General features: G+C 37.7%; 1 protein-coding gene across 1 annotated transcript in view; it reads left to right on the plus strand.

Annotated features, from left to right (window-relative positions):
- LOC114655601 (protein NLRC3-like) overlaps positions 1-16,479 on the plus strand; it is a 37,077-nt gene extending 20,598 nt beyond the window's left edge. Inside the window, exons 4-8 of the mRNA XM_028806713.2 lie at positions 1,500-1,586; positions 3,757-3,840; positions 6,730-6,813; positions 12,111-12,194; positions 15,353-16,479. Of these exons, the coding sequence (XP_028662546.1) occupies positions 1,500-1,586; positions 3,757-3,840; positions 6,730-6,813; positions 12,111-12,194; positions 15,353-15,446 (433 nt within the window). The 3' untranslated portion in view covers positions 15,447-16,479. The remainder of the gene's footprint in view (positions 1-1,499; positions 1,587-3,756; positions 3,841-6,729; positions 6,814-12,110; positions 12,195-15,352) is intronic.
- The last annotated feature ends 3,736 nt before the right edge of the window (positions 16,480-20,215 follow it).

The following is a 20,215-nucleotide window of genomic DNA, read 5'->3' on the forward strand; positions in this document are numbered from 1 at the left end:
GAAGCTAATCCATTCCATCAAATCCTTTGTAAAGTGAATTTTGTTTATGCAAATACCAAATTACTATTAATTAAAATGGAAAGTATGTTGAGCTTCCCTGTGCCCTAAATAACTCCATTTATGTTCAAATGACAACAAAATACATGGAAAATTGTAGGAATTATTTTAGTAATAATACATCGCACTTCTGTAAATACTGCTTAATGCAGCTTTTTATCTATGCTTTTTCACTTAGTTTCACAGTCATGGAAATGACCTTTTGATCTTTCTTTGACTTTTCTAAGTACTTCATTAACTTTTTTTGGAGCCATAATGCTCAGAATAGTGCGAGAAGACATTAGCAACACAAGCGACAAGGTGAATGAACTGAACTGTAGCACATGAATGCACAAGCATACCACATGACAGCCAGTGGACCCAGTTCTGCCCCATTCGGTAGCCTACAGTGGCTGAATGCAGTATCACCTTTAAGAATAATTGAGATTGACATTTTGTGTCACCAGCATCTAGCCCCCTACCTGAACATCCAACTGTGCCTCACTCTGCAGGCTGCAATGAGGTGAACTTGGAATATCTGTGAAGAAGAATAGATATTAGTGCTAGCAAAACAAGTCTGAAATCATTCCAGAACAGGTCGCAAGACAAAAAAGGTTATTGGAAGGCTTTTTGTAAATAGGAATTTTTGAAAAAGTGGTTGTTCATAAAGAGGAGGAAACCTGTAAATGTGTAATTGCTATTTTCATGTTTGGGTGTACTGTACTGTATATTGGTTGATGTGCCTCACATTCTAGGTATGTCTGAAAATATGGTAGTTGATGTATCTGACTGCTCTTTTCACTGCCTTGGTATATTCACATAGCAGAGTGGTTAGTGGCTTTTTATTCTGTTCTTTGATGTGTGTGCTTAGCACTTCTTCCTTGCAGATTTTTATTCCCTGTCTGGTTACAGTATACACAGAATTTGCATATTTTTTTGTATATGTGTCAATAGATTTCATCTCACTGCAACCTAAAATCGGGGAAAAAATATGACTGAATGGATGTTCATGTTTATAAGTTAGGGGTTTTTTGTAATTTATGTATTAATAACTGGAAATTGTAGGTGATCTTAAATATAGAAAGAGATGATTTTTTAAAGTCCTGTTGAGGACCAAAGGTGTTAAGAAAGGCTCCCAATTAGCTTATGATTATTTTTACTAAGCAGCTACTTTCACTTTGTGGATGAACCCTGGGGTCCTGACTGTGAAGCCATTTCAGGTTTTCTCAGTTCTGTTTGTGGTGAGCTACTATGAAAAATGAAACTTCTTTTCCTTCTTCAAATTCCACCTACAAATGCTAAAGTCATGTGTTTGTGATTCATTTTCTAAGGCACTGTGTAGTATAATATTTTGGAGTGTGCATCAAGTAGTGGGTTGTTACAGATTTAATGTTGTACCACACACTGCAGCTCAACATTAATGTTTCATCTATGCTCATTTCAGTCCTATCTCTACCTTGCAGGCTTGCTCAAAATCCATTTGGAGCCGAAGGAGCCACTGTTCTGTCCCAGGTATTGATGAGCCCTGACTGCAAGGTGGAAAACTTGTGGTGAGTTTAAATTTCTTGATGCCTAAGAGTGCTTGCTCCTATATTTGAGATGTTAACTTCATACTTGTGATATACTTAATGATACTAAGTACAGTACATGTGCACACCATGAAGGTTTTGGAACACTCGCACTGTACAGGGATAGTAGTTTGTCAGAAAGCAGTAAAGTTGTTCATTTAAGGAGTGTGTTCTTACAGGCTAATTCTGTTAGAACACGATGGAGATGCTGATTTTCATTTTTTGGATTTTTGAAAGAATTGTGAACAGTATTTTAGGAGCTCTTGTATTCTGTTGTAGATTTACAGAAACATGATGATTGCATCTTATGTCTTAATCCTTATACTTGGAGGAATGCTACCCAGGTTGAAGGATACATCACAGGCTACAGGGTACAATACAGTAAACCTTTAATGAGTCTCTGCATTGACAAACTCTTTTTGGTGCCCTTGAAATTAGTCCTTGCATTGAGCTAAGCACTGTGTGGGAAGGCAGGACTTGTTTTACAACAAACAGAGGTCGTCTATTGCACTACATTTTTTTAACATAGAAATATTTTTTGATGAAAAAGACTGTAAAAACTATATCTGGCAAATATTGTTTGCTAGTCTCATATGTGTTTTATATGGAAAAGATAATGAAATATCTAGCAATAACCCATCCATTTTCAGTGTTAGGCATTTTAATGAGGTTTTATACAGTGACTGCTTTAGCTTTTGTCATTGATCATTTACTTGTGACTGCTTTAGCTTTTGTCATTGATCATTTACTTGTGTGTTACTATATGACATAAAGTTTTTTGAAAACAAAAATGAAAAAATGTGCATGACAATGCCAATACTTAATGTACGATATACTATGATCTATGCACAATGAAATTTTATAGTGGCACCAGAAATCGTTTTTTGTTGCTGGAAAAAAAAAAGTGCATTTTACCTGTGAGATGCAGTGAAGCCACCCCATTCACCAAAGTTTTTGACAGTGCTGGGGAATATTTTTCCTATCTCTAACCCCACTCATTTCAGCAAGGGGAAATCTCGCTTTTTAACTCACAGAAATCAATTGCTGTATATGGGTCACCAGTGAACTTAAAAAGGTAAAAATGGGTTTCAAAGCTACAAAAATTGAGAAACACTTTTGGATTGAATCCTGCTTGTGTTTATATTAAAAAAAAAGAAAAGTAAATAAACAAGCAAAAACTTAATGTATTGTCTTTTCAGGGACACATTAGCTGATTATAATGAGAATATTATGTGTACTGCCTCAGGTCCCATAATGCTGATCAGCAGAGCACCACAGGGCTAATTATTTATGTAAATTAGCTATGTGCACACCTGAAATTCCCAAAACAAGCCTTAAAGCCCCCCCTTTCCTCATGAGAAAACACAAGACACACTATGAAATAATAAAGACAAAAAATTATTACAATTTAAAAGGCGTTTCTTGATGGAAGAAGAAAGTGCAAAGCATTTGCCACAGATACATAGGAACTGCAACTTCAACCAATGGAATTAGCCAGTCCCATGCAGCCGCTTCATGGCACGACCAAAGTGTGCACCAAGAGTGGAAGTCTATGAGCGCAGTGATCTGTGTTTTATTTACTTACTGCTAGTTTGTGGCCATTTATTGTGTTTCATTTGTGGTATTTGTTCCATCTATGTCATTTGTTGTTTTGGGCACAGTGGCTCAGTGGTTAACATTGCTGCCTCACAGCTCAGAGTACGTATTTGGCCACAGTAATCGGTCCAGCATAGTTGGCAGACTTTTTCATAGCCCCCAGGGATACTTAAAAAGACCATTTCACCATTTTAATCCACTTAGAACTACTTAAGTTCCTCCTTTCCCATTGACTTTAATGTATTTCACCAAGTTTGGCAAAGTTCACAAACATTTCTGTGATTTTGCTGAACCCATGGTGATGGAAACTCCGCAATGTTGGCTCATCACTAGTCCTTGCATAAGTTAAGGCAATGTATTAGAAAACTGTTTGGGGGATCACCTGTTTCATCTTCTTTACCTTTTCCATCATCCATTATGTGCATTTTCTTCTGCTCATCATGCTCAACTGAAGCCTTAGAGGCTCCAACCTTGAGAGACCAGATAACACTGAACGAGCTTTAGGTTTGTGAAGTCTCCATGTATTACAGCAGCTGATGGATGCGTTTTCGTTTAGGATTGTGGCAACTAGACTGGGATCAGAAGGTCTACAGGAATTGTGTGTGGGCTTGAAGCAAAACAGAAGTGTCAAGGACTTAAGGTGAGAGGAACTATAGTTTCTGTGCAGTCAAGACAAGAATAAGCATGTTATAAAATGGGTGATAGGATGTAATTTAATTTCAGTCAGCACACTAGACTTGAAGGATAGTAAACTCTAATTCAGTGCTGGCTGATTATGTCTGATTTTTCTGTCTTTTATTTATGTATTCTTGTGGGTGTATTACACAAATAGATAAAGGCAGCATTATGAATACCACTTTATTAGCAACAGCTACTGTACATAAATCTATTTGTTGACATTTTTAATATAGACAGGGATTGGTATTTTAGCTATTAATTTAGCAGTCTGTCTACAGTATAGAGTCATCTCCTGGAATCCTTCTGTCTGTTTTAAAGACATTTATGTGAATATAACCGTCTATTAATATACAGGACATCTACAGAGTCTTTCTGTCATTGTTGAACAGTGTTTTTAAATTAAAATTAATGGAATCTGTCTGTCTATGATTTGAAGCATTTACTGGATTCTCACGGGCGGCACGGTGGCGCAGTGGGTAGCGCTGCTGCCTCGCAGTTGGGAGATCTGGGGACCTGGGTTCGCTTCCCGGGTCCTCCCTGCGTGGAGTTTGCATGTTCTCCCCGTGTCTGCGTGGGTTTCCTCCCACAGTCCAAAGACATGCAGGTTAGGTGGATTGGCGATTCTAAATTGGCCCTGGTGTGTGGGTGTATTTGTGTGTGTCCTGCGGTGGGTTGGCACCCTGCCCGGGATTGGTTCCCTGCCTTGTGCCCTGTGTTGGCTGGAATTGGCTCCAGCAGACCCCCGTGACCCTGTGTTCGGATTCAGCGGGTTGGAAAATGGATGGATGGATGGACTGGATTCTCACTGTCTGGACATGTAAAAGGTGTTTTACATAAAGGTCAAATACATTACAAATTGTCTGTGCTAAAGACATTCAGAGTAGTGTGTTTGTGTATGTTAAAGATGTCTACAGGAATCTCTCTGTTTAGACTAGTCATATCTACAGGAGTTCTGCCTGTCCATGTTAGAGATTTCTGTTGGAATCTGACCATCTACAAGCCATGAAACTAATAAATAATAAGCGGGTATCCCACACACATTTAATAATTCCTACAACTTCTAATTTTTAATGTGTAAATTTCCCACACATATTTGTTTGGTAAGCAGTCTCTCTTGCTTGCAACAATATTTTAATATCTTTTTTTTTTAATTACCGTTTTACAATAGTGACTAATTTGTTGTATAGGAATTCATTTTGTTTACATTTTGTTGATGTTAAATGCATAGGATGTCACCTGCCTCTTGACTAGAGCATATCCCATGTTTAAACTGCTCATTAGAAGAAACTCAAATAAACTTTCTTAAATTGAAGGCATTGAAGTATGCTGTTCTGCTCAAATTAATACAAAAATTCAGGTATTTGACATAATTGTTTAGTGAATACATACACAATTTCATTCATTTTTTATTTACAGACTCATCAATGCTAATTCATGACTGTGTCTTTACAGTTAAAAACACTTGTCATTGTGATTCCTTTAAAATATTTTTGTGGGCTAACTGCCTTTAATCCTGAATCTGAAAAGTAACATCCAAGCTTCACAAAAAAAGATAAGAAATAACACTAAAGGATAACTTTCAAGAAAGTCCGTGGTAGATATCCACATGGCTAAGGCTGCCACCACGCTAATTCTGAAAGGAAGGACAGTTCAACAAAAAATAATGTTGTGGGAAACGTTTCCCTGTGATACCACAATTTCTTCTTTGGTCTTTTAGATGTGTCATATGGTTTTGGCAACAGTTCATACTAATCTCAAACGATCTATGTTCACTGGCAAACTAATAATTAATAATAGTCATAGTCTATCTCAATCCTACTTACTGTATACTCCAATTCAGAAGAGTAGAAAGCAAGAGCCTGTCATGGCATTACAAGGCACAATGTAGAAAAAGGGCTTGGACTGGGTGCCAGTCCATCGCGTGGTCCGTTCACAGGCACACCTGCTCTTACTCTGGGACTATTTAACTAAACCAACAAGGCTTTGAGAATGTTGGAGGACAACTGGAGGAGCCAGAAAAAAACAGTGAACCCACAGAGAATATGCAAACTCCATGCAGATAATCAGGGGCGCTAGGTTGGAACTTAGTAAGGTGGATATTTAAGTGTCCGTGCTAATCATTGTGTGCTAAAGTGTGACCTAAGCTACTAATGTTTGTCAATTTATTTTTAAATTTGCATCACACTTGCAGCCTTATGTTGACTGCTCAATTGTCTTAAAGCTGCATAAAATGAATATTCTAACAGGAAAAACAGTGTAGTATGGATAAAAAAAATTAAAAACACCTATTTTTCTCAGCATTTTTTATATTACATTCTCTGGATTTTTTTTCTTTGCATTACTCTACTGATCTACTTTTTCCTCTTTAAGACTGGCTTTTTGGCTAAATATAATAGAGGAATGAGAAAATAAAGAATGATTTATTTAAGTTAAAATAGAAGAAATAACTATTTTAAAGACTGGCTAATAATTTTGCAAACTACTATGAACATCAGAAAGAATAAATTGTGATGTAAAAAAATGTGTGAAATTAATATCAAAGTACTTTTTAAACTGAAATCCCCACTTGTGGAAATGGGGATCCTTCTTTCCCCCGAATTTCAGAAATGAATTTTAAGCCCTGATCTCTGTTAGAAACATCTACAAGTAACTATCTGTCAATGAGAGAGATATCTATGGTATTTTTGTGTATCAATTGCAGATATTGATAAGAATTATCTGTCTTTCTGGATTAAAGACATCCACAAAATATAACTTTTTCTTTTGTGTCTGTGATTATAAACACATATATCTTTCTCTTTACTGTTTTTTAGTCTTTAATGGACTTTTTTTTTTTTTTTTTTAAATAAAGAATGGCGATTAACAACATCTGTGATGAAGGTGCTGCTGCTCTCGCAGAGGTACTGAAGACAAATGATACTCTATTAGATGTCAGGTACGTCAAATCCGTCGGGCCCCCGGTATAAATGAGTAGGATGTCAGAAATTCTTGGGCTTTAATGTTGGCCAATTATCACTGGTTACTAAAACTAAAATTTACTATAAAATAGAACAAAAACACCAAATTGTTAAGGGAACATGTTGTTCTTCTTAAGCATTCAAATTATAACTGTGAAGGAAATCTTGAGAAGGAGCGTTTTGTTTGATAACATTTTGACTTGTTTGTAGAAAGGGATTTGAAAAATTGACTAGTTCTTGATTGCTCTGTAGAAGAATATCAAGACAATCACTAAAGCAAGACAGGCCTCTGCTTCCTGTCCATATATTAAAATGTTTTAAATTAATTTTTATGTTTTAAGAATAAGATAGTAGAAAAGCATGCTATGTTTAAATTCTCCCAATTCCCCCCCATTATTTTTTTCCATGCACAATATTTTTTTTTGTATTCAGTGCATATTCTGCATATGGTATAGAACTTACAACTATTCACACCCATTTGGGAAAACTTGGACAGATTGCATTTTTCACATAATCTCTAAGGTAAGATAAGTTAACATGATTTCTGCAACATCCAAACACATTTCTGCATACTCTAATGCATAATTATCAGATTGAAAAATTAAATGGTGAGTGGCTGATGCAAACATTTGGATGCCATTGTAGTTGAATCATTAATTTTTTTGAGGCCTTAAAACTTGATTGGCTGTTTAGGTTGAAAGTAAGACAGGTGAAGACAGTTCCAGGGTTGAATAAATACTCTGATCATTCTAAGCTCTTGGGATGTTTTGCCTAACTTCAACAATAAGGAGCCACTCTCTGTCTTACAAAAATTAAAAATATTTAAACTATATTTTTGAAGTACATTACTAATATTAATAGATTTTACACTGGTTTCCTGGTATCTCAGTTAAAATGGATGGTTTCTTATCCAGTCAGGAAGTCTTTATAATGGAAGGATAGAGTGAAGTTCTCTCTCCAGGACCAAATGCTCCCCCAGCATATTAGATGGCAGCATCCCTCTAGTGGATTCTCCATGTACACATCAGCAGACAAAATAATTCTGATAACAAATTAAAAATAACATTAGGCCGACATATGCATGCTGATGCAACTATGTGTTTCAACTGCTTGGAGCCAGATGGAGTTCAAAATAAAGTGGCTACGTTTGGAAGAACATGTTTCAATTTTTCCAGATAAATAAAACCTGGGAGAAACGTGAGCCTAGAGACACTGTATGTTGCATATCTTGTATTACAAATATAATGGGAAACATATATTTTATTTTACATTAGACTGTAAACAGCTATCTGAATTCTTGTTGCTTCAAAAACATTAAGAAATTGTTGTTTGAGGGAAATTGTTGAAGTCAACACTAAATCTGGAACACCCAGAAAAACTGGAAATCTGCTCAGATATAAAAAGCAGAACCAACATGTCACTCCTGCAACAAGGGAAAGCAGAGTGGTGGACCACATGTTCACGGTACTCCAGTGCTTGCATAAAATTTTCTGCAAGGAATAGTTGTTAGAAGGAAACCTTTCATATGGCCACAGCAAAAGGTTAAGAGTAATAGTATTCAAAACACTACTTCAGTAGGATAAAACCATACCTCTGTAGATTAATGAGTCAAAGATTAATCTTGAAGCATTTGAAGAAGAGAACACCATGCCAGCCTCTAAACATGGCAGTGGATCTATGATCCTTGGATCCTTCGAGGCAGCTAGGTGCATGGAAAGTATTTTAAGAGTGAAAGGAAAACCAATTCAGCTAATTATCACCAAATTTTAGAAATAATATCCCACAGTCAGTGATGAAATTGAAGCTATAAATAGGATAGGAATTTTCAGAAGACAGTGATCCATAACATACCTAAAAACCAGCCATGAATTATTTGCAGAAAAGCAAGTTTACAGTTTTGGAATTGCTGTCTCAACTTCTTGACTTAAATATTATTGAAAAATTGTGCGGTGATCTCATGCTTGTGGTGTAAAATGGCCTAAAAATATTATTGAGCTAGAACAGGGGTCGGTCACTCAGGTTTTCATTCTAACCCTTTTCTTAATGAGTGACCTGTTTTTGCTGCTAATTAACTTCTTTTCAACTAATTTTAATTGACTTGTTCTTGGAGACTCAGACCCCTTAATTGTTTTTTTTCCTTAATTAGCAGCCAAACAATAATGAGATACAAAATGAGCCAAAACAACTGGTGTCCAAAGTACAATATCTGAAAATAAAGAAAGATGAAAGTCTCAGGAATGTTGATCTGCTGAAGTCCCCAAAACATTTTAACAGTGCTCTTAGAAAGAGAAAATCAACAACTTTGGAAATGTATGCTATTGCACAATGAGAGCAGCACCAAGCCACGAAATTAAAAAACGGGTTTAATTAACGACAAGAATTGGTGCCTCATTAAGCATCTGGTTGCAGTGAAATTGGTTGGAGTTTGATTTAAGGAAAGGAATTAAGCAATTTAGAGGAACGATCAAGAAATTCAGGGGAACAAATCTTTAAAAAGCAATTAAATTAAAATGAGTTCACAAGAAGTTAATTAGCGGCTCAAACAGGGCTCTCGTTAAAAAAAGGGTTAGAATGAAAACCTGCAGACATGGTGGTCCTCTGGGACTTGCCGACCCCTGAAGCTAGAAGGAAGAAAACAATCCCAAAACAGGAACAGAAAGCCTCATAGTTTGTGTCAGAAGATGTTTGAATGTTGAAGGAAGTTGAAGGTGTACTTTGCACCATAGCAAAAAATGTTCCTTCTCATAGTATATTTTTAAACACTGCCAGATGTAGGGAAACATTAGTATAATTAAGTTGTGTTATTTTGGATGCCTTTTGAACAACACATGAAAGCATCGATTTATATTTTAGACTGGAATATTTGAATGTAATTATGTGGTTAAATGTGGCACAATTCTACAGTTTAGTTTAATGTCACTAAAGTGACTTTTGCCTTACATTGAAAAGAAGTCAAATTGGCTGTCTTGCAGCTGGTGTCAGCTGCTTATGAGAACAGTGAAGCTACCTCTTGCAACACATGCTTATCGAAACAAAAAAATGTGATTTCCCCAAAGAGCATGACAGAGTTGAGAAATACTTAACATTTAAAGACATTTGAATGTCGAAGAAAGTAATGCCTCTTTTATATTGTAAGTGTTTTGACCTTCTCCATTACTATGTGCTACTGCTATGCTATGTATCATTTCAGTAACTCTGCTGATGACATGAAGCAGATAGACAAAGTAGTGTGTGCTGCTTCTAAAATCATTGGATGCCAGTTTCTAAATGACTGCTACACACTCCCCTTCAGTCTGGTAAATGGCTTTAGTCAATCTAAATTAGAATTACCAAATTCCATAATAGTACTTATCATTAAGATGTGAGAAGCATGAACTTAATATCTTCACCTTAAGGGTCACCTTGCAGTAATCTGGTGAATATGTCTTAAGTATGTTTGTGTTTAAGTAGCTAATTTGTTTGCGTTTGTGGAATGATGATTTCTGTTGTTCATATGTTGTATGTTTTGTATTACAGTTTCACCAAGCCATATTTCATGCCACTGGCATTGTTAAAGCAATAAAGAAGAGGAATTTACCAGTGTTAGTTTGAATCAAACTGAATGCTTAACAATTTATTTACAGCTAGTTGGACACTAAATGCCACAGTAGTCAGTGCTGCTTTCTCACACACAGATTGTGGGTTTAGCCTCCTTGACATTAACTCTGAGCATAACTTGGGCTCAGAATTGTATACAGTTGGACTCAACGTGATGTGTAATGATCCACTTTACATTTTTAAGCTAAAGTAACACACAGAACAGTATTCTGCAGCCATCTAGTGGATGAAATAACATTGTGCTGCAAAAAATCATGACTGTTTCTATGAATTTTGCCACTCTAACTCATCAACATTCATGAGTGGTGCCAAACCTCCAAATAAAAACACGATGGCAAATGAAAAACCATAAAAGCAGTTTTAAAATGAACTGAAACTGAACCATTGCTTGAATTGAACGATTTGGTTTGGTACTTGCATGTGTCTGTTTTTGGCTTGTTTTTTTCTGGGGTGAACATAACGCTACAGAGGTTAAATCTAATATCCATTTTTGTGTAAAAGGATTTGGCACATTCTCCTTATGTTTGCATGGGTTATCATTCAGGTACTCTAGTCTTCCTCCTGCATCCCCAAAGGGGTATGTGTGTGTGTGTGTGTGTGTGTGTGTGTGTGTGTGTGTGTGTCTGTTAGCCAGTCTGAAATCACTAATTACCCTTTGTGTGGGCCTGTGTGTGCATGAGTGAACCCTAAATGGGTTGGTTCCTGCCATGTGCCCAGTGCTGCAAGCCTTTGCTCCTGGAGTTCAGTTAGGCTTGATTTAGAAAAGAATGTCTGATGTTATTAACTTCAGACATAAAAGTAAACTGCAGAGTAAGATTAAAACCTGTAATGAGACTAATAAAAAGTATTTGCTGGCTTCCCTGTGTTTTTGATTGTAGTGGGGTGAATGATGAGGAAAAAGACAAACAAAAAACAACAATGTAAAAGTATGTGCTTGTAGGTGCTCTTTGTGAGGGACAATTCCCTTTAGCCATGGCTCACAGCAGGTTGTAGTCTCAGTGTACACATTATCATCGTGGTCAGGTCTGAAACGAGAGAGAACCTTCGGGGAATATTTGTTCTTTTATACCTGGTGGAGCAGAAGAGGAGGGACTTCCTTGGCTTTGTTACCCTCAAGGGGTGGTTTCTTGAGGCTGTGAGGGAAAAGGAGACAAGACCATTAGTGACAGAGGCCCCTTTCGTCCCAGGTGGTACTACTTACTTTAGGTGAGCCTGGAAGGTGACCCTTTGGTGCGTGTGCGTGAATGATATACAGCACTGTTGGCTACTTTATTTAATTTGAAACTAGTCTTCATTATTGTAAATTGTTTTTATTCTTAGTAAGTTAAATGTTTGATCCCCTAGATGATAAGGATTATGACCCAAAACCCAAAAGCTATAGTTTAATTCCTACCTCGAACCCATTGTGTGATTATGTGGAGCAAATGTTAAAGTAAAGTCAAGCCAGAATGTGTATCAAAGACACTCTGTTAACATACCCATACTTGGCCTTACAAAAGTGGGTTGAATACTTTTCAAATCAAATGCTATGTCCAGTATCTTGATTGATGTGAACATCATATTTGCAAATGAGATGACACTTTGTATCATGGTCTATCAGCATTGACGGTTAAATGGTCTTGTAATATTGTCGATTTCATGAAATTTTTATTAATTAAACTGTTTTGGTATTAATCAGGTTACGGGACAACATGATTACTGACAATGGAGCAAACCTGTTGATGTCCGCTCTGAAGGAAAACTCTACTCTAGAAAAGCTCTGGTAAGCAATTCAGTTTCTGATTGTATTTAAGCAGCATTTCCTCTCAATTAAAGATTGCTGCAGGAACTCAATGACCCACATCTTTTTGACCTTTGTGTACATCCTAATATTAAGACTGGTATAACTAGAAAGAAATTCCAAATGGGAGTTTCAGCTGGAGATGAGATATTAAAACTGCTCTAAGGACAGAGTTGTGAAATTATGTTTCACATATTTGTTTCTGTTTTATTTTGGCACTGTGGCTAATGCTGCTGCTGTTTCTCCCTTTATTTCTAAAGAAGTGCAGATTAACTTATTTGATGCCTATAAATTCCCCTACGTATGAGTGAATGTGAATGTAATGGATTATCAGGTGTGTTTATTACAGAGCCCACAGTTTTTAATGTGCATGCATGAATTGCGATCTTTGTTTGACTGGGTAAATTTTACTAGAAAAATCCAAGTGACTTATCAGTAATTGGGGGCATGATGTCTTCTGTGTAGCTTTGCTCTTCTAATAATTCATGTTTCCCAAGACACTGACCCCAGTAAGTTTAATAAAATATCCAATACAATCAGTTGTCAGTCTGCTGTTCTACAAGTCTTGTATACTAGCTCATGTCTGAGGTACCATGCAGAAAACCTCAGTAGTAAGGTAGTCATGTATGTGTATAGCTACACTGTGCTAGTATAGCCTCTACTTTGCCTCTTCTGTGATATCCCTTGACCTTGTTCAGCCTGGTCATGTGACCTGTTCATAACTGTTCTTTTAATACTTTAAGCAGTTGACCTCAGCTTTTTTCAATGTAGAAGTGAAGCAAGTCATACTCTCTAGGCTTTGGATTTTTTATGAGTGATGCATGATTGGAACTGCAAGGGCTCAGAACCTTTGACCTTTGACAGTCCTAATTGCATTTCACTGTGTAGACACATAATTGGATGTCCACTGAGTAACTACTTGCCATTTATTAGTTCATACACTTGTTCCTTCCCACAATGTTGTATGGCCAGTAAGACGTGAGTTAGTATTTGAGCACTCTTTTTCCACTTGTGTGTATGACTTTCAATGGTCTTTTGTTCCTCAGCAGGTCAGTACTCTTGGGAGCATGGTGATTTTACATGAAAGTAAATTTCAAAGTTTTGTTGAGTGCCCAATAAGTGTGGGGAAGGGTTAGAGCTACTTCTTAGTGTTAATAGGCAAACAAGAACTTTTTTGGTTTATTTAGAGGCAAATTTTGTATTTTTTAATGCAATATTTCATGCAAGTATGGTACAGTGGGGCACTGATTTGCGGTGCCTCCTCACAGATGCAGTGTTCTGGTTTTGAATCCTATAGTCAATAACTGTCTGTGTGGACACACACGTGCAAGTTAGGGCTGATTTATACTTCACGCTCCGAAAGCGTACGCGCATGCATCTTGGCTACCACATGTTCCCAGTGTTCTTCAAACACATCCTCAGAAATAAATGATTACGATAATTAATGTATCTTAATGTCGTGTGACATACCATCTTCTGTGCCTTTTTTTTTTTTTTTTTTTTGGCACCTTTACAACGGCATCAAAATGTACAGAAGCATATTTGAGCCACAGAGAAAAAAGAAACTAGGTGCACAGTGAAGGAAAAAAGTGTCTGTTTCATGATTAAAGTGGAAATTTCAACTTTATTCTTGTAGTTTATTTTATCATTAAAGTAGAACATCATAAATGTCATCTTAAAACTGACCCAGTTGTTAATCGCTACGTGTTTCTGGGGCTTCCTCTTGCGCTGACAGCAGCAGCAAGCAGCAATTATGACACAGAACACATTAAATTTATGATACTCCAGCTCTCTGCACATTTAGAATCCTTAGATTTATACTTGGTATCACTTTCATGATGAAATGTGTCAAAGCATGTACGTTACATTTTACAGATAAATCATTAACTTCATTTAAATAATTAATACTGTTAATAATTACACATGTGGGGCGGTACGGTGGCGGAGTGGTAGCACTGCTGCCATGCAGTAGGGAGTCACGTCCCTGGTGTTCCCTGCCTGGAGTTTGCATGTTTTCCTGGTGGGTTTCTACAATGTGCTTTGGTTTCCTTCTAAGGACATGCAGGTTTGGTGATGCTAAAATGATGCAAGTGTATGTGTGTGCTTATATTCACCTTGCGATGAGCTGATGCCCCATCAAGGAATTGTTTCTGCTTCGTACCCAGTGCTAGTTGGAATGGGCATGTCCCTGGATTGATGGATGTAATCATTAAACATCCATCCTTTTCAGAGCTATTGTGGCAAGGTGTCCTGGCAATTTAGTGGCAATTTACAACACAGTGAAGCCTTATATAGTGCCTCAGTAGACCTACCAATAGATAGATAGATAGATAGATACTTTATTAATCCCAAGGGGAAATTCACATTTTTTTATTATTGTATTTTTTTTTAAAAAATTTTATTGTTTAATTTTATTATTTTTATTTTTTTTATTTTTATTTTTTAGTGATGCACAAACTTACATATTTAAAAAAACAAAAACAAAAAAAAAACACTTCAAGTAAGTGTACAACATAACGCAGTGTACATCAAAGCACAAAGAGCTTAATATTTTTTTGAACTTCTTATAGTTGTTTGAATTCTTGTACCTCCTAATTGTAGTATAAAAATGTGTGGTTATCTCTAGCTTTTTAGGGCCTTAAAAAAGCACCTCTCTTTAGGAGCCTTAGCCCATTCACCCTGTTCTCTGTGTATGTTGGGACACTCCGAGCTGCTGCTTAGCTTGCTTATGCTAGGAAAGGACACTGTAAAGCACAAGATAAAGTCAAAAGAGTTCCTTGATAAAACAAACTTTTATGAGCCTACAATATTTGAGGTTAAAGTCTAGCTGAGTCCTAACAGCTTACCATCAAAGCCTTTCCTTGGCATTCTGCACTTGAGGCACGTGTCCATAGCTGTTGTGGAATTGTACGATACGCTGACTCAGGGGTTGATGGTGATGCTTTTTTCTTCTTTGACGGCAGAATGGATAACATGGCCAAACAGTCAGAGCTGGAATGTAGAAAATTGGAAAGGGTTGAGATGTGGGAATTGACAGTACTGAAAGGCACACTTTTCATAATTTTCATGTCCTTTGTGTGGTTTGGGAACCTGATTATCACTAATTGTTTCTTTTGTGATGTCCTTTTTTTCTTTTACAGGCTTTTTGACAACAAACTTTCCAAAGAGGGTGTAAAAGCTTTAAAGGACTTTGCCAAGACCCGGGAGAAGCTGGACATCAAAGCCTGTACCTAACACCAGTACAACATTTTAATATTTTTTTTTTGTCATGTCTCTGTGATGTAATACTGGAGTACAGGTTGTCTGTGTGAAAATTAGATTCTCTAGCAGACTGCTGACCTGTGTCTCATGTTAAAAGTGTCCCACAAATTGGGCTCATCCTCCGTATCTGCTAGATTGTAATGTCGCTATTTACATTAGGATGACAGATGACTAAACTTATTGTCGAAATTGCCATCTTCCCTTAACAAAATTGGACTATATGTTTATAAAAAAAATGAATGGGGTCACAACTATGTAGGGAAAATAGTAATAGAAAAATAATCCATAAGGAATGCATTGTTTTGTTCAGGTGCTGTTATGCGACAATCCTAACAAAGGTCAGGCTGATGAAAACCAAACCTGTTTGGGAAGTGCATTCTCCTGATTAATGAATGTCCTGTTCTTCATCAGGTCTGTCCTAACTTACGAGATATTAAAGATGGGCTGCTAGCTATCAGCATTTCTGATTTGTTTACATTTTTAAGTAAAGCCCCAGTTAAACATTCAGTTTCAGTGGTGGATATCTGTTACCTGTTTTTTACTGTAATAAATATTTACACTGCACCCATTGTTCAGTGTATTTTATTTTTGTAGGTACTGTACTCACGAACTGTAGTGGAAGGAGGCTGTCTAGTGGCTAAACGGCATTTCTCAACTACTGCACGGTTTGTTGTGACTTGGTGACAGAGCCTCACTACTGTACCCGCTGCCTCCCTTGTATTACAGGAATCACTTGGTGAAGTGAGCTACAACTCAGCCTTGTACACACTAGACATCTTTCCTAAAATAATATGATCGAATGTGCCATTATGGAGCCATCCTGTGGCTCCATTATGTGTGTCCAGTGTGGCCATATTGTAAACTTTTTATATGTATTTCCATCTCTCCAAATCGAGTCCTATTTTTTCATATAATGGATTAAAAATAAAAATGTGTGTTTTGTATTTACCATGTGTTGCAATATTTTTGTATGCTATTGTAATAAATGTTATTTTGTTAATGTACATTCTGGATGAACTGAAGCGTTTTTCATTGTCACAAATGTGTGATTTCACTGGTGTGCCATGTGTTTTGTTAATCTGCAGCAACCAAGAGTGATTCTGTCATCTTTCTTAATAATTTGTAAAAAGAGCAGGTAGTATTGTAGTTCCTGAACAATTTTTACAGTGTGGCAGGGCACATTATCCTGCTGAAAGAGGCCACTGCCATCAGGTAATATTGTTGCCATGACTGGGTGAACATGGCCTGCAACAATCGTTAGGCAGGTGATACATAATCTACATAACATCCCCAGGTAAACAATATGCACATGGCTGTTCACATGATCTAAAAGAAAATTGCATTCATCAGACTAGACCACCTTCTTCCATTACTCCATGGAAGAGTTCTGATGCTCACGTACCCATTGTAGGCACTTTCAGCAGTGGACATTGGTCAGCACAGATACTCTGACCGGAAAACAGCTACACAGCCTCATATGCAGCAAACTGTGATGCACTGTGTTCTAACACCTTTCTCTCATGACCATCATTATGTTTTTCAGCATTTATGCTAAAGTAGCTCTTCTGTGGGATTGAACCAGACAGGCCAGCCTTTGCTCCTTACGGGCATCAATGAGCCTTGGGCACCCATGAAACTGTCGCTGGTTCACTGGTTTTCCTTCCTTGGGCCACTTTTGATAGGTATTAACCAGTGCATACTGGGAACACGCCACAAGACCCGGGGCCTCATGTGTAATGCTTTACGTAGAATTCACACTAACATATGGTGTACAGAAGGAAATGTGTGTATGCACAAAACAATTCAGATGCATAACACTGTGTGTAAGCAAAATTCCACGCACGTCCCCTTTATAAATCCCAATCAATGTGAATTTTACTGTACATGCACGCGCTTACAGCCCCACCTCGAGTTCTCCCAGTATTTTGCCTATTTGAATATGCAAATTAATATAAATAACCCCTTCAGCGTATTATTAAAAGACAAAGGCAAAAGCACATGAAAAAAGAAGAATTTGGGCAAATGCGAAGTGGAGGTCGTGCTCAGTAAAGTGGAGACAAGGAAAAACGTGCTGTTTGGTGGCTTAAGCAATGGTATAAGCAATAAAAGGAAATTGATGGAGTGGCATAGCGTTGCAGAGGCATTCAAAAGTTCAAGTTCAGAAGGTTGCACAGTGCCCAAAATACAAAAGAAGTGGTCACAGCCTACTCTGTTTGAGCAGAGAGCTGCTGCAATTATTAACGTCTGAGGGTTACTCCCAACGTCATTGCGGGTGAAGGTGAGTTTTAAGTTTTTTTCGCTTACCATTATCCATACTAATGTAAATAATGTGCATGTTTAACAAGAAAAACAAGCAGGCAGCATATTCTGCTTCAGACAATATTATAAAAGGTCACTCCAGGTGGTGAAGGTGCTGCTGTTCCGAGCATATCTTCGGCCGCTGGCTGCACACACATCTCAGAAACTGTTGAGTGACCATCTGGCAGTGTGCTGACAGATGCTGTTCTGGAGTCACAAGTGAAACAGTGGATGCTGTAAGAGATGTGGCCAAATAATATAAGGGCTATACTATTTGATATTGACCCCAAATTACATGAATTGGTTAAAAATAAATGCTGCATCTGATTACCTGTTTTTAGAATCTGCTAATTACATTCAAACAAAGTTGTAATGCTGTCTGATTTGGCTGATCATTTGGTGGTTCAGGGTCAGGTTCATCATAGCACCTCACTTTGGGTACGGGCAAGCCACAATTGTGTGCCACATTATGCAGCAGGCTACATGCTTGTACAATGCAACACACTTTCTGTGGACTATACAGCAGCACATTAATAGAGTGGAAATGCTTTCTGTTTACATAAGCAAATTCATTCTCTGAAGGCGACTTTATAGCAATGTGCATGCAGTCGACCGCCCCGCCCATTCTGCTGGCAACTCAGTGATGGCTGAGAAATAACCGATTGGTCAGCCAGTTCATGCTGGAACTCTCTTGTGGCTAAAAACGTAAGAGTGGACAGAACTTGCAAAGGAGCAGGTGGAGCACAACTCCTCAAAGTCTTCCTTTGTAAAGCCGGCGCCAGTTCAGCACCGAGCTGCAAGAGGATAGCTGCTGGAAATCAAAATCGACTTAGAAGCCAGTCGTCATCATTGGACAAGAAATCAGTATGATCTATTATGTTCTTCTAATTCTTCCATTTGCAGTGTCTTCTAACAATGCTAAAGCAGCTATGGCAGTTAGAATAGTTTGTCAGTCCTGTGCACCATTATATTGTGACAGATTGATTACAATAAATTTGTAAATGATATGCAATTAATTTCAGTGTATTTGATAAAGCCTGTGTCATGGATGCAAATCTAAAAATGAAAGGAAAATCACACTGAAACAATAGCAACGCTTTAACACTGGGTGCCACCAGTTTTCAAAACCGAGCAGAAACCTGCATACACAGTGCGAGGCTGCCGTGACAATATATGTAACTTTACGCAAAGTTTAGTTTCTATATATCTTGATGTGGACGTGAAACATAGCATTTATACTTGAGGCCCCTGCTGTTTTAGAGTTGTCCAGCCATCACAATTTGGTTCTTGTCAAAGTCATTCAATCCTTATGCTTGCCCATCTTTCGTGCTTCCAACACAACACCTTCAAGAACTGACTATTCACTATTGCTGCCTAAATATCCCACCCCTTGATGGGTGCCACTGTAATGAGATAATCAATGTCATTATCTTCACATGGCAGTGGTGTTAATGTTGTGGCTGACTGGTGTATAGTTGTTTTTTTTAGTGTGGCTGTTGATTTACAACGGTGGCTTAGCAAGTTTTTGTTCAGCTGTAGTATCTGATTTGAGCCTTTCATGCACAAGAGTATTTGCAAGTCACAGTTCTGTCAAGCACTGCATATCAGATTATAACTCCGACACGCTCGCCAGGCTTTTCCCATTATTACAACATTAAGGACACATTGAGTAGGTACTAGAAAATGCATAAGATCTCTTTGGTTAAAACTGTAAAAAATATGTGCAGTACACAGGTAATAATAATAATAATTCATTACGTTTATATAGCGCTTTCCTCAGTACTCAAAGCACTATCCACACAGGGAGGAACCGGGAAGCAAACCCACAATCCTCCACAGTCTCCTTACTGCAAAGCAGCAGCACTACCACTGCGCCACCTGTGAGGACAATAAATTGACACAAATAGGTAATATATACAAATATATACAAATAGGTAAATAGACACAAGAAATACTGTAGGACAGCATATCACACATACTGTATATAATAAGCTGTTCAGACTGCAATCATATAAGGTTACAAATAATGGATAGAGAACTAGTGGATGATACTGGAACAACCAATACTCAACACCAGAGAACAGGTTAAACAGTACAATAGAATTCTTGACCCTCAGTCTCTGCAAAATCTGTGTATATGAGGAAAACGCTGGAGACAACCCCTCCTGGCCACTAGAGGTCAGACAATCTAGAAACCTGCAGGGCTACTTGACCTATCATTAAGAACAAAGAAGTGATGCTGGAGGAAACACCTCCACACTGCTAGAGGGAATGAGCTTGGCCACTCCATTAGACTGCTGCTCATGTTACTGTTATTGAGTTGTCCTGCCTCTGGATGTTATTACCATAGACATAGAATTACTAGACGCCACATGACCAGCAGCATCGTATGTCAACGTCGCCACCATACTGCGAGTGGCACTGCTGTGGAGTGAAGTAATGGA

This window comes from Erpetoichthys calabaricus, chromosome 8 (assembly GCF_900747795.2).
Source record: "Erpetoichthys calabaricus chromosome 8, fErpCal1.3, whole genome shotgun sequence".
Lineage (NCBI taxonomy): Eukaryota > Metazoa > Chordata > Cladistia > Polypteriformes > Polypteridae > Erpetoichthys > Erpetoichthys calabaricus.